This window comes from Oncorhynchus masou, chromosome 22, assembly GCF_036934945.1.
Source record: "Oncorhynchus masou masou isolate Uvic2021 chromosome 22, UVic_Omas_1.1, whole genome shotgun sequence".
NCBI classification, from domain to species: Eukaryota; Metazoa; Chordata; class Actinopteri; order Salmoniformes; family Salmonidae; genus Oncorhynchus; species Oncorhynchus masou.
In genome coordinates this window covers 40,334,463-40,349,216 of record NC_088233.1, presented here as the reverse complement: position 1 = coordinate 40,349,216, position 14,754 = coordinate 40,334,463, and the positions used below count along the sequence as shown (strand labels likewise).

Sequence of the window (14,754 nt, the reverse complement as noted above, 5' to 3'; positions counted from 1 at the left end):
CCTCAACCAGCCCACGTCAGGTGTTGTGAGAGACCAGACTCCACAGTACACAACGTATTCATTTTGTTCCGGAGACACTGCTCTAGTTCTATTAACCCTTCAAAACCCCTATTTCTTTACATGGTGGTTATATAGGCCTATGATTGGTGCTGCTCTGGACAATTACCTTGGTTTTCTACCTGTAGGTTTTCAGGGGCCCAAGCTGTGTTTGCAGTCATTGTGTAATGTCTGGTGATGGAACGTCCTACTTTGGCTCCAAGCCATGTGATAAAATGGGGACTGCTTACTATATTCAGTTCCCTGAAACGGCCGAGTCAGCTTGTCTAGTTGAGAAAGTCCATACTAAGCAAAACACAGGAAATCCTACATTCCGAGGGTCTGTCTGAGGAGAACTTAAGAGGATGTTGTTTATTTTGGGGCCAATAGAAGTGGACGTATAGAACCTCTCTGTCATGGCAGTATGTACATTCCTCCCACCATCTTTGTATGGACAGCAGCTTGCATTAGAACAGCAGAGCCTAGTTCCCAAGCCTAGTTCTCAAACTCTTTTGTTTGTTGTCAGTCTGTCTGAAGTGTGATGGACTGGGTGGGTCTGTCCCAGTGAAGAGGGGGTGGGTGGTTAGATGGAACCAGGGACAGGGGACGGATGTGGCCCCCGGCCCAGCTAGTCCCCTCAGTCTTTCACTGGGTTGCATCACCCTGTGAAGATCACCCTGACACAGCTGGGAGAAGTCAGCTCTGCTCTTACAGCTCGGTTCTGTCTCTCTGCACTTTGCTGTGTGGTGACGAACATCCTGTCTGTCTGTCTGTCTGTCTGTCTGTCTGTCTGTCTGTCTGTCTGTCTGTCTGTCTGTCTCACACACACTAGCGGAGGATCCTGTACTGTAAACCCTAAGTTAGGTTTTCGTGGCCCATTTCTCAGAAGTGATTTAGTTTAGACATGCAGTGTTTCACAGCATTGCGGCCCACATAGGGTTTGACGAGCACGGACCTAGATTTGAAACAAGCCCTTAGTTTTGACAATTGACCTAGTTATTCAGAGGTACCTTGGTCAGTGACAGATCCTCTCCTCTATATCTCCTAGCTAGAAAGTCAAAAAGGGCTTTGTGGAGAGTTTCGTCTGAAATGTAAACAAATAGAGTTTATTCTAATGGACACCTGCCTCCTCTCTCTGTTCTCTCAGCTTAACTTTGAGAGATTCAGTCTGTCAGGATCTGTGTTTGACACACAATCAAAACAACTCCCACAAGCTAGCCACGGAAAAATTGAAGGGCACACACCCTGTTGCACAACACAATCCCCTCTCACTGTTTAGTACGTCCATCTGGGAGAGCACAACAGCCTGTTCATTGTTGTCTTCCTTCCCTTCTGTTCCCTCCCTGAAGTGTTGTTGTTGTGTTTGTTGGATGGGCTGGAGGTGCAGAGGAACTCTTTGAACTCAATGGCCTTTTCATACTCCACATTAATCCCGGATTCTTCTGTTAGTCATTGTGTTGCTTTTATGTGGTTAGATGAGCTGTTTTTTTGATGGCGCCTGCATTTTCTCAGCGTTTTCAGATTAGAGTTTCCTGTTTCTATAGTTTAGGCTGGTTCAAAGAAGCAGTGTTGATTTGGTATGAGACACGTGATGCAGGTGAACGAAGCTGTGTTAACTCGGTATGAGTCACGCGATGCAGGTGAAACGAAGCTGTGTTGACTTGGTATGAGTCACGCGATGCAGGTATAAGGTTGTATTTTCTTCTACTTACATTAGAATCACAGTATTCTGTCCCGTGAGATGAGTGGAGGCTTTTTCTGCAGTGTTTGACCGATTGTTTGACCAACTCTATGTCCTAATGTTGTTTTTCTTCTGATCGTTCCAGACTGCAATGCACAGGTCCATAAGAGCTGCAGAGACAGTCTTCCTGTGTGTGTCCAGGTCAAAATGAAGGTAACGTTTGGCTCTGCTCTGTCTGTAATGCATGTCAACTCACATCTACAATGCGTCTTCACTCACACACACACACACACACACAGGAACAGAATGTGCCTGCCCTGTTGGAGCTAGAAACACAAGCATTTCGCCACACCCCCAATAACATCTGCTAAACATGCGCATGTGACCAATACGATTTGATTTGATCAGTCTCTGTCTAACGTGTGAATGAATGGGTAACAGGCTTGTTATTGGCACTGATTTAGCGTAATACGTGATACTGCATTTCCGTTGTGTTTTTCAGCAGCAGAAGCAACAGACCGTGGTAGATTCTGCGTCCGTGTCCGGAGTCATGTTGAGAAGTAAATGTAATACATACTTCTCTGTCCACTAATTCCATGTCTGTCTTTCTGATCAAACCTGTGTCGTCTATGTCTGTGATCTGACTGCTGAGGGAGGACGGCTCACATAATGGCTGGAATGCGGTTAATGGAACGGTATCAAACGTGTGGTTTTCATGTGTTTGATACCATTCCATTCAGTCCATTACGAGCCGTCCTCCCTTCAGCAGCCTCCACTGATTCTCAAGTACTGCATGTATGTATTCTCAACTACTGCATGTATATTTGTAAGTACAGTACGTTTGTGTCCTTGTGCCAGTAGGCTGCCTGTGCATTTATGTGCACCCACACCTCTACGAAATATACTATATACTAATTTCTGTGTTTGTGTTCAGCCACGTCGGCGGCGTCTCGGGAGCGTCCGTGGTCTGCCATCTTGCCCCCTGACGACCAGGCCATGGTCATGATGGCGCCGGTGGTGCCTCGCAGGAATACCAGCATCCTCTCCAGCAACCTGTCCAAGAGCATCTCCATCAGCAACATCGCAGGGTGAGACACAACACCACTCAACCAGCAACCAGCCCACCATCGCCCCCTTCACATACTCGGCTTGTACATTCTGATGCCGACGCGCTCATTAACACTACCGGACCTGTTCTATCACAAGTGTTGTGTCTAATGCATTGTACCGCAATTGTGCAGCCGAAGTGTGTAAGGGACTTGTGTTTTCACTCTCATAGCCCCTCCTTCACTAACTCTGTTTCTCTCTCACCCCGTCTGTCTGTCTGTGCAGGCCATTGATGGACGAGATGCCTCTGAAGGGCCTGAAGTACCTGTCCCAGTCCACAGACTCACTACACAAGATCTCCAAGGTCAACGAGTCCACTGAGTCTCTCACCGATGAAGGTCAGTTACCCTGAGAGACCCCATGTCACAGAGCCTGTATTGTCTAATCATGTTCCCCAAGTCACAGAGCCTGTATTGTCTAATCATGTTCCCCAAGTCACAGAGCCTGTATTGTCTAATCATGTTCCCCAAGTCACAGAGCCTGTATTGTCTAATCATGTTCCCCAAGTCACAGAGCCTGTATTGTCTAATCATGTTCCCCAAGTCACAGAGCCTGTATTGTTTAATCATGTTCCCCAAGTCACAGAGCCTGTATTGTCTAATCATGTTCCCCAAGTCACAGAGCCTGTATTGTTTAATCATGTTCCCCAAGTCACAGAGCCTGTATTGTTTAATCATGTTCCCCAAGTCACAGAGCCTGTATTGTTTAATCATGTTCCCCCATCATTGCCTGTATTGTCTAATCATGTTCCCCCACCATTGCCTGTATTGTCTAATCATGTTCCCCCATCATTGCCTGTATTGTCTAATCATGTTCCCCCATCATTGAAGGGCTCGCTTCAAATGAGTGAGCAAATGTGAAACACATTCAACATGTTCAGATTGCCTCCGATGTTTTCAGCTGTTTTATTTCAATGTTTTAATGCATTGTATTGATCCTCGCTCAATAATGAACCGTGTATGTGTAGGAGCATGCTCGTCTGCTCACGGTGAACACCGTACAGCAAGCCCTCATGTGCTCCTGTCTGTTGCCGTAGGGACTGAAATGATGGACAGCCAGCTGATGGGGGAGTTTGAGGCGGAGTCCAAGGATCTGGAGGCGGACTCCTGGACCTTCACTGTGGACAAGAAGTATGTGAAGGGGCTCAAGAAGGAGGTGGTCAAGAGACAGGACGTCATCTACGGTAGGAGGACACTGTCGCGCTGCCACTCATGCCATCTCACCGGGATACACTTTGCTTTCGTTCACGCAATTTATTTGAGATGTTATCATATCATCAGCGTGGCGGGTTAGGATATCGGTTACTCAGTACAAACGAAATTGTAGGGTGCTGTTCATTGGGAATTCACTCTATAACCCCTCATATCCAACCATATATCCCCTCCAGAGCTGGTCCAGACAGAGATGCACCACGTGCGGACGCTGAGGATCATGTCTGAGGTGTACAGTAAGGGCCTGCAGAAGGAGGTGCAACTGGATACCCAGGTGGTGGAGCGAGTGTTCCCCATGCTGGACGAGCTCCTGGAACTACACACACACTTCTTCGCACACCTCCTGGAACTCAAGCGGAAATCGTCCATCGAGGGCCGGGACGACGGTAGCTTCCTCATCCGCAAGATAGGAGACGTGCTCGTCTCACAGGTCAGCATGGGGGGTGGGGTGGGGGGGACTCGGGAGTTTAGATGACGTTGTGGAAATGTTGTGGAAATGTTGATTATTAGGCTAATCGGTTTGTTGATATTAATCTCACGGGATTTTCTTGTGTGGTGTTCAGTTCTCGGGTCCCAATGCCGACCGCATGAAGAAAGTCTATGGGAAATTCTGCAGCCGCCACAACGAGGCGGTCAACTTCTATAAGGAGCTTCACACCAAAGACAAACGCTTCCAAGCCTTTATCAAGGTATGGTGTCAGCATGATGTTTGTTATCCATCCTAGTCTCACCATTATAATGTATGGTAAATAATCATTTTCTCCACCAGGGGGTGCCAACACTCTGTTGTGATTTTTTATTTTTTTTGCATTTAAACACACATTGACATCTGCTAAAGTCATCATTAAGACATTGTATGAAGCACTATATGAGTATCTCTATTTTATTTGTTTATCAGAAAAAGATGAGCAGCACAATCGTCCGAAGACTAGGCATCCCAGAGTGCATCTTATTAGTGACACAGCGAATAACCAAGTACCCTGTGTTACTACAGAGGATACTGCAGCACACAAAAGGTGAGAGACACCTCCTGTGAGACTTATAATTGCACCTCTACTGAGTATTGTTATATAGTGTTATTCTTTATGCTTTGAATGCCACTTGGTAGCAGAAAGAACCGCGAGATTGTTGGGAAGTCTTGACCTCTGTACAATATGTATTGAAGTGAGATGCTGATCTTTGACATGTGCAGAGAACGAGGAGGACCATGACGATATAACCCAGGCTCTGAGGCTGGTGAAGGAGATTCTGAATGCGGTGGACAGCAAGGTGAACGAACACGACAAGAAGAAACGGTTAAAAGAGGTGTACAGTCGTACGGACAGCAAGTCCATTCAGAGGATGAAGAGCGGCCAGATGTTTGCACGGGAGGACCTGGTGCGAGGCAGGCGGCTGCTGCATGACGGACCACTGCAGCTCAAGAACTCTGCAGGCAGGCTAAAGGGTACGGCACCAGCCTCATTTATCACGGTCTCCCTCTCTTTCTTGCTCTCTCCTGTCTATCCTCTCAATCTGTTTCTCTTTCTCCATCTCTTCCCTTTCTCATCCTCTCCTCTCTTTCTGTATTTTTCTTGCCCTTCTCTCCCTCTCTTTTATCGCTCTACCCCCCCCCCCCCTTCTCTCCTCCACTGATCCCGACTCTGTTATTTTCCACAGATGTCCAGGCCATGCTGCTGTCTGACGTGTTTGTGTTCCTCCAGGAGAAAGACCAGAAATATGTCTTTGCCTCACTGGTATGTTACGTTTGTTATTCATTATGTGTTATGCACATTGTTCCCTATGGTGCCACACGCTGTAGTATTCCTACCTCTAAGAGTTCATTTAAAAAAAACACATTTTTTTTTACAATACAAGTAGTAGTTTACTGCAAGATTAGCTTGCTCTGCTGTTACAATACAGGTGTATCTATGTTTTTCCAGCTATATTGTGTAAGACTGGCACACGAGGCTATTGTATGGTAGATGCACATTTTAATGACATTGGCATGGTTACACTCTTGGCAGAATTTTGCTATCCTGCAGTTTTTTAAATTGTTCAGTGGAGATTGGAGTTTTCATTCAGTTCCCTTTTCCTTGGGCTAAACATTGCATTTCACCAAAGTAGCTTCCATAGAAACCTCCCACTGGTCTATACATCCTTCAATAGAACTCTGGTCTAAACATCCTTTCACCTCCTTCCTCCCTCTCCTTCCTCCCTCTCCTTCCCTCTCTCTCTTCCCGCCTCTCCCTCCATTCCTCCCTCTGTCTTTCCCCTCCACCCATCCCTCAGGACCAGCGGTCGACGGTGATCTCCCTGCAGAAGCTGATTGTGCGGGAGGTGGCTAACGAGGAGAGGGGTCTGTTCCTCATCACGGCAGGCATAGAGAAGCCAGAGATGGTGGAGGTGCTGGCCAGCACCAAGGAGGAACGCAACACCTGGATGCAGCTCATACAGGACGCCATGCACTCCATGTGAGTCAGTTAGACAGGAACACACATGGATATAGAAATACTTGAATGGGAGAAGCCCCTCAGACCACAGCAATTCTATTATTCTTGAATATGTCACACACAATGTATATCCACAGATACAGTATAGAGCATATTAGCTTGACACTACATTTACGTTGACATTTTAGTCATTTAGCAGATGCTCTTATCCAGAGTGAATTACAGTTAGTGCATTCATCTTACGATAGCGAGGTGGGACAACCACACATCACAGTCATTGTAAGTACATTTCTCCTCAATAAAGAAGCTATAAGCAAAGTCAGTGCCAGTAGGGAAAGAAGTAAAGATCTGAGTGTTAGTTTACAAACAAATTGTTTTTTTACATAGTTTTCTTCCCATGCAGTGTAAATGGTTTGATTGATAACTGGTTGTGTATGTGAACAGAGAGAAGGATGACGATGAGGGAATCCCCAGTGAGACGGAGGAAGACAAGAGACTGCTGGAGACCAAAGCGCGGGAGATGAGAGGTAAAAACCTGTTCTCTTTTGTTCTGCTAACCATTTGTCCCAAAGCGGTGGTCAGTGGCGTGATAGACGGGTAATAACCACAGTGGGTCTCTCTCTGTCTGTTCCTCTCAGAGCTGCTGAGGAAGAAGGACGAGCAGATCGTGTGTCTGTTGGAGGAGAAGGTTAAGGTGTTCAGGGACATGTGTGAGGGAGGCAGCAGCCCGGCGGAGGAGACCAGCCCAGCCCAGTCCATCAGGACCAAGATGCTGTTCAGAGCCACCCCAGACTACGTCACCAAGGGAGAGCCCATCATGAAGGATGCCCTGAGGGAAGGTGAGTCAAGAGTGGACGGTCGGCTGCCCAGAGACCACACACACAACACAGGTGACCCTTTATCCAATCACTGGTGACCTATTGAATTACTTGGTCACATGGCCCAACCAGTGATTTTCCCCTGAAGACACACAGAACCAATCAGAAGTAATCAGGGAATTACCTGAAAATCCCCTTTATATAATATAATACCAGTAGCAGCTGAAAGACCAGGGCAGAGAGGTTACAGAATACTGCTGAAAACACGTTTTTGACCTCAGTCAGAGTGATATATGGTTACTTGTCATAGTTATTTATATCCTTGTTTTTCCTCTGCAGACAGGGATGGAATCAATGCATAAGTGTAATCTGATTCAGCTGTGTAGAAAGAAAACAAATGGATTGCTTTAATGCTGCAGGTTGAGTAATGGGCCAGATATTGATATTTTCCTCCTTTTCTCCTCCCTAAGTAAGCCAGTTTATGTAGGTCTGACCGGGTTGCTTCAGCTGATAGAGTAGTGTGTGTAGTAGTCTTTACTGAAATCGTACAGTACGATGTGTGTGCGTGTGCGTACATGTAACCAGGCAAATAGCAATGATAAACAGCACACAACTGTGAATGATTTTATGTCATGGCACTGCAAGAATACAGCACCAGAGTAGAGGTCTGCGCGGGATTAATCCTGCAGTTGTCTGACCCCTGCCCTCTCCCGCCCTCAGCATGAAAAATGCAAACCACGCCTCAATGATCTCTGTAGCCCTCTACACCAGAGCGCAGGACCTATCTTCACGGGTGTGGTGTGTTTGTTTCGTTTCAGTGGAGACTCTCCATGTGCTGGTGAATGGCAGTCTGGGCGGGGCCGTGGGGCAGCAGGTGTCCAGTACCCAGGATGCATCGGGGGGTAGTGTGGGGCCGGTTTGTCTGCCTCGTCGCGCTGAGACCTTCGGAGGCTTCGACAGCCACCAGATGAACATCTCTAAGAGTAAGAACACCTCCCTCTCTTCCGATGTACCCTGACTGGCTGTCGTACTGCAGCTGACTGTGGTTAACAGTAGCTGTGGGCTAAAGGTGTCCTCTTTTTCATTCCAGACGGAGAGAAAGAAGAGGGGGAGGACTCATTAGACCTTCGGAGGACTGAGTCAGACAGTGTGTTGAAGAAGGTAATTACAACTAAGCTCAGACATGTGTGTGTGTGTGTGTGAGTGAGCCACAGTAAAGGATGCACGCACAACACACACCCACCACAATGCACAAGCACCACACACACACACCACGCACACACAGTGCACTTTGTGCATGAACTTTACATTCTTTTGAACTCTCCTAACCCATGCCATCAGGAGGGATTTAAACTGAGCTGTGTCTCAATAGGCCTGCTTCTGCCCATCACCACCACTGACATTAACAGACAGACATTAGCCCGGCCCTGGGCCCTGGACTGAGGTCTGAGCTAAGCTGAGGAAGTCCATATCGTTAAGGCTCCATTAGGCTAGGTGATGCCCCTGGGCCGGGCTGTGTGGGAGCAGTCCTGTGCTTTGAACGCCTGTAATCTCCTTTGCTCAGGCCCAGGCCTCTCCGGCAGGCAGGTGGGATCAAGCTCTTCCTCTGAGGGGGTGATTAACATGGCCCCTCGCCTCAGTAGCTCCTTAATATCTCAGTAACTAACTGCAGCTGTGCTTGTCTTCATCCACAGGGGGGCAATAACAACCTATTGCTGCTGCTCAAGAGGAACAGTGAGGTAGGTCTGACTCCCACGCTATGTTACACTACCAGCATACTGTACATCCCTGACTGGCTGTGTGAGAGAGGCATTACTACTTGCTCCCACGCCTCTCTAGTCTCTGCTGGACAGCGCTATGCAGTAGGTTATTTCATAGGAAGTATTTTATTGTATGTGTACCTACTGTGTAACCATATGCAGAAGTGAAGTGTTTTATCATCTCTCTTCCTGACTAATAGCAGGTCCTCCACAGTGTCACATATCTCCATGATCTCCTCAACACGCTGCAGGTACGGACACTCTTCCTCACATCTCCTCTCTGGTTAGACCACAAAGAGCTGCTAACCAGGCACACAAGACACACACGCGATCCATTAGTATAGGGGATAAAACTGTTTACATCCGTGTGTGCTCTGCAGGCAGTGGTGGTTCAGCAGGACACCTTCATCGAGGACCAGCGTCATGCACTGGCTGAGCGACCAGCCTCCCGCCACTCCTCCACCTCCTCCCTGTCCTCCTCCTCCTCGCGGCCCAACTCCCTGATCGAGCAGGAGAAGCAGCGCAGCCTGGAGAAGCAGAGGCAGGAGGTGGCCAACCTGCAGCGCCAGCAGGCGGCCCACGCCGACGAGAGGAGGAGGAGGGAGAGGGAGTGGGAGGTGAGGGAGTCGGGGCTGAGCGACAGGGAGGCGCAGGTGAAAGAGCAGGACGAGGAGACGTTGAGGAGGCGCGGGCAGCTGGAGGAGGAGAGGCAGGAGCTGCAGAAGAGGAAGGAGGAGTATCAGAAGGATCTGGAGAGGCTGAGGGATGCCCAGAGGAAGCTGGACAGAGACAGGGAGACTCTGCGGCGGGAGGCTGAGATGGTGGAGCAGATGAAAAAGGCTGAGGTGAGCTAGAACAGTTGGTTCTGCAATCCCACCGTGCTGCTCATTGCTCTCCGTCTGCCACTTCATACTACTGCGCTCCAGAAAGGACGTAACTGCTATTATGTGACAGCGTTTTTACCACAAATGACTACACATACATTATTTAGTGATGCCCTTAGAATAACCCTTTACTTACTGCTTACCCTAACCTCCACCTGGGCTCAAGCCTGAGCATCTAATCCTAAAGCTAACTATTTTTTCTCGTTGCGTGGTGTTTGATTTGATCGGTAGGCAGAGCAGGCACACAGGACCCAGCGGACGCCCTCCACCACCTCAGAGGAGTCCATGAAGTTCCAGAGTTCCACCTCTCTGGATAAAGAGCCTGGTGGAAGGGAGGCAGAGCTGTCCTCCTCCCCCGCCACCAAAGAACCCTTTCTCAGGATGGGCTCCAAGAGGAAAGGGAAGAACCTGAACCCCTTCTCGTCCTCTTCCTCCAACGCCAGCTCTAAGGCCCAGAGCAGCACAGAGGGCCAGAACCAAATCCCCAACCGCCTGATGCAGCTGGCCATGACCAAGGACAAGAAGGAGAAGAAGAAGAAGAAGGGGAAGGGACAGCAATCACAGCCAGGTACAACAAGCAGCACACGTCTTTGTAAGGAAAATAGAGCCCTGGTAAAAGTCTACTTACCTGTGCTAGACACTGAGGGATGTTGTTACAGTGTAGTCTTAATTCAATTATACCTCCATCTTTCTTCTCCACAGATCCCCAGAACACTGGGGTCACAGAGCTTCAAGCCGATGGTGAGATCTTCTTCTGCTGATTCCTTGGTCCTCCACTATCCCACAATGCCCCACACTCAGTGACTGCATCAGCTGACTGCCCAGACTCTGTACTAGCGTGGGAAGATAGATATGGACCCCATTGACCTGAAGGGGATGGCCATGGGCAGGAAGTACAATAAGAGCATTTCCTGTGACCTTTATAGGGAAACATGCAGACGCTTCCCAGCAATTCTGAAGTGTCGAGTTGTGACTTTTGGATGAACAGAATTAGGATTCTGCAAGCCTGATGTGGCATGGATTGGACTGGCTTGCATGGGCTGGTTGCCTTGGCTTTGATAGTGTTCAGATATGATTTGGACAGTTTCAGGAGTTATACCATGGCTAGAGGAAGTTTTATCATTCATGAAGTATACAGTAGCTAACATTCATTTTCTATCCGAAGGGAGGATCTGCGGGTGCCGTGGGACCTGTTATAGAATGTTCTGCATTTTGCAAATTCAAGTATACCCTAATAGCCAAAATGACAAAAGAGAGCATACACACTATTTAACAACTACAGTTCAGTGAGTTTATACAATGGTGTTTCTTGTCATACTTGTTAAGGTATTGCTTAACACTGGGCCCCATAATGCTTCACTCCCGCCAGTAAGGAACTAGAGGCTAATTTCTCCCATCAACTCTACATCAAAAGTTATGCAATGTAATCACTCAAATGGGTGGCAGGTAGCCTAGTGGTTAAGAGCATTGGGCCAGTAATCGAAAGGTTGCTGGTTTGAATCCCTGAGCTGCTTAGGTGAGAAATCTGTTGTTTTGCCCTTGAGCAAGGCACTTAACCCTAATTGCTCCTGTAAGTTGCTCTGGATAAGAGTGTCTGCTAAATGACTGAAAAGTAACATTTTAAAAGTTCTAAAGAAAAGCAACTCAAGGTCCGGGCAGAGGAAACATGACTGACTCAAGAGTTATGAGAGGAGGATGAATGAGTCTGGGAGAAATGGAAGACAAGCAAAGAGAAAGAATAGCTTATAGCAGAGGAGAGAAAGATGATGTCTCAGCGAGAGCGAGAGAGACAAATGAGGAAGAAAGAGAGTCTGTAAGGGAGATAATTGTCCACTTTGCAATTGAATGTAATGATGAAAACTGTTTGTTACGGTTCCAGCAGACTGAATGGGTAGAAGAAACATTTGCGGTACTTGTTGTATTCCTCCACTGCACACTTGAATTTGTGAACCATTTTATTTGTCAATCACTGCAATGCAATACTGGCACACACGGTTTGAAGGTGATGAGCACTTTAGATTATATTCACTCTGTTACAAGAGAAGAGACTTTCTCCTTGACTTTGAGTGACAATCATTCAAATGACCCAGACTGAGTCGAAACTAAGGAATAGCTATTTTACAAGAATGGACCGAAATTCGGATTATCTTCCCCTAGTAATATTTGAATGCTGATATTGGAATATATTAATCTAGACCTGACCAACCATTCCCTTTGTTAATCCCATTGGAATTACACTGATAAATCAGCCTGCGGGACAGGCTGTTCTTTTATTAAAACCAAACCGAACCTTTACTCTGGACAATCCCATATTTCCCTATTTTCCCTGCAGTCTGCTCTTGTATTGATGGACTGTGGTGCCATAAACTCTCTTGTGCCTCTCAAATGGTCCAGAATAATTAATGTCCCTGGATTTTATTCATTGATTTTTTCCCCCCCATCCACGCTCCAGTTTCGGGTTTTGATTCGTATAGAGCTGCATAAAGCCTAATATTTCAGCAGAGGTATGTTCTTTCTCTTTTCTGCCGATGAGCAGAATTGAAAGCGAAAGCACAGCAAGGCCATCCCCTCTCCTGACTGTCTGTAAAACTGAAATATGGTGCTAATCACTAACTCAGAACTGTTCTGCTTATTTTTTTCTGCCTTGGCTAATCTTGCCTTTTTTTTGACCATCAGACAGAGCTTTGTCAATTTCTCCCACCACTATTCACTCTGTGGCATTTGTCATCTTGATATCCCACAACAATTCCCCCTGGTCATGTATATAAAACGTGAATCACCACGTTAACATGGTGTATTATGGCCTTGCTTAGTGATTTTAGAAAAGTGAAAGCATAGGAAGGGATCATTTGGCATTTTGATTGAATGGGTCATTCACACACTGGCTTGCATTAATAGACAGATTCCACTTTTGACAGGTGTGAACGCACCTACAGTACAGTCCTACCCTACCACTTTATATTCCTCCAGGAATATATGCTAATTATCCCGTCAACATGAACTGTCATGGCCGTCTATGGTGTGGAAGTTGAGCAGTGCTACAGTAGCTCTGAAATGTTGTACATGACGCATTGTGGCAAATGCAAAGATATTATGCTCAAATTGAAATGCACTATTAACCAGCATCTGTGAGGGGTTGGAGTGTGTTTGACAGTGATACTGTAAACCCGTGCTTTTAAGGTAAACTGTTGTTTGTACTAAAAAGGTACAATTTCTATTTTCTTGCTGAATTCCATGTAAAAAAATAAAATAAAAAAAGGGCAAAGCAACAATTATGTAAATATGTGTCATGTACAAATTCAACTTTTAAAGTATTGATTGTGGATTTTTGGATCAATTTAAGCTTTTTATAATGAGGCTTTATTTATCAGTGTCCTCCCTGTTTTGGAGGCATAAAATGTACATTCATTTTCCCCTTAATAAATAACTATTATTGTTTGTCAACTGAGATGTGTGTCTGTGTCTATTTTCTCCCCTTGTTTTCGTGTGTTAATAGCTTGTACTAGAATAGAATGGCTTTGGTGTACCTCTGGACCACACATAATGGCCAGTCAGTCAGGACAGGATCGTGTTTCACAGTTATTGGGTGAATGTATGCCTTAATTGACTTGCCTGATGCCAACTGCATGGAGGGTATGTTTGATTTAGCCACCTGTTGTTACTCTCTCTCTTCTCTCTCTCTCTCTCTGCCGTTCTTCTTTGCAGGGGACGTTGTCTGTCTTTGAGCTGGTGGGTTCAATTCCATTGACATGATAGAAATATGCTGTTTTTTCTCACTAAAGCTTGCTTCTTCATTCAGCTCACTGCTAGCTCTTTGGGCTGAGAGTGGCTTCAGCAGGGATTCTGTGGGAGAGGATGTGGCGGAGCCCACTTCTGGATGTGACTAGCTCTGCCTTTGTCCGTGACAAGTGACCCTGCCCAGCTGGCCTGCACCATACCGCACTGCGCATAGGAGGAACGCAGGACTTTAAGGTAAGAGGAGGGGAAGAAGATAAGAAAATGGTTTGTAATCAGATCCAATCTTCATCTTATCCCAAGTGTTGACAGAAGAATGTGCACTCATTTTTCTCAAGTTTGTCATAACCACATTAACCACCCTTAGTTTCTGTGTTACTGAATTTTATGTTGTCCAAATTAGTATGCATATTTGACATTTAAAGTCAGATTGATAATGGTATTTGGATAAGGATTACAGACCGTTGTCTTTGGCTGTAATGAGCAGATTCTCTGAAATGTCACACACTCGGGTCCAGATCTATATACATTCCGAAAGGCCCCTGAGCTCCAGCCTACAAGATGTCTGCCATTATAACTTCACCAAACCACATATTAATCTTTGCTAGTATGACCTTTTCAAAGTGTTTCCAAATCCCCTGGCCCTACCTCCCTCCCTCTCTCCCTCCACTGCAGTGGAAGAATGACTGGGCAACCTGTCACACCATTAGAATGTGAGCAGAGCAGATCAGCAAAGATTTGGCTTGTGAAGGATGATATTATCATGCATTGCTCACAGACAGTAGTGACCTTTCTCCAGCTCCTGGTGCAGATTCTGCTCCATCTGGGGGAAGAAAGGAAAGGGACAAACAATCAAAAGAAACCTGAGCCTTTGTTGTGTTGCGTGACGATGGGCATATAAATATCGTCCGTATGTTCGCTAGAACAATAGTGGCAGCCTGGTGACATGAGTCATTATTCTCCTTTTACATACAGTATTATAGGACACACCTAAATGAGCTGCTCTGTGTGATAGTAAACATAGTGGGGAGCTGGAGTTATTTTTTTTGCATTCAGCATCACTCCGTCAAGGGAAATATAGTAGTATTCTAAT

General features: G+C 46.4%; 1 protein-coding gene across 8 annotated transcripts in view; it reads left to right on the top strand.

The window, feature by feature from the left end:
• The window catches only part of LOC135509495 (A-kinase anchor protein 13-like), a 106,004-nt gene extending 92,630 nt beyond the window's left edge, over window positions 1–13,374 (top strand). For 4 of the 8 annotated variants that reach the window (XM_064930215.1, XM_064930213.1, XM_064930214.1 and 1 more), the window contains 20 exons: window positions 1,863–1,930; window positions 2,220–2,283; window positions 2,652–2,805; window positions 3,050–3,162; window positions 3,861–4,007; window positions 4,212–4,465; window positions 4,599–4,724; window positions 4,934–5,051; window positions 5,228–5,479; window positions 5,692–5,768; window positions 6,304–6,485; window positions 6,909–6,991; window positions 7,103–7,303; window positions 8,101–8,265; window positions 8,373–8,443; window positions 8,977–9,021; window positions 9,243–9,293; window positions 9,423–9,887; window positions 10,158–10,494; window positions 10,629–13,374. In XM_064930215.1, coding sequence (XP_064786287.1) covers window positions 1,863–1,930; window positions 2,220–2,283; window positions 2,652–2,805; window positions 3,050–3,162; window positions 3,861–4,007; window positions 4,212–4,465; window positions 4,599–4,724; window positions 4,934–5,051; window positions 5,228–5,479; window positions 5,692–5,768; window positions 6,304–6,485; window positions 6,909–6,991; window positions 7,103–7,303; window positions 8,101–8,265; window positions 8,373–8,443; window positions 8,977–9,021; window positions 9,243–9,293; window positions 9,423–9,887; window positions 10,158–10,494; window positions 10,629–10,687 — 3,032 coding nt within the window. In that variant the 3' untranslated portion in view covers window positions 10,688–13,374. The remainder of the gene's footprint in view (window positions 1–1,862; window positions 1,931–2,219; window positions 2,284–2,651; window positions 2,806–3,049; window positions 3,163–3,860; window positions 4,008–4,211; window positions 4,466–4,598; window positions 4,725–4,933; window positions 5,052–5,227; window positions 5,480–5,691; window positions 5,769–6,303; window positions 6,486–6,908; window positions 6,992–7,102; window positions 7,304–8,100; window positions 8,266–8,372; window positions 8,444–8,976; window positions 9,022–9,242; window positions 9,294–9,422; window positions 9,888–10,157; window positions 10,495–10,628) is intronic. The other 4 variants (XM_064930212.1, XM_064930209.1, XM_064930211.1 and 1 more) reach the window with 4 other exon arrangements.
• Window positions 13,375–14,754: the final 1,380 nt, after the last annotated feature.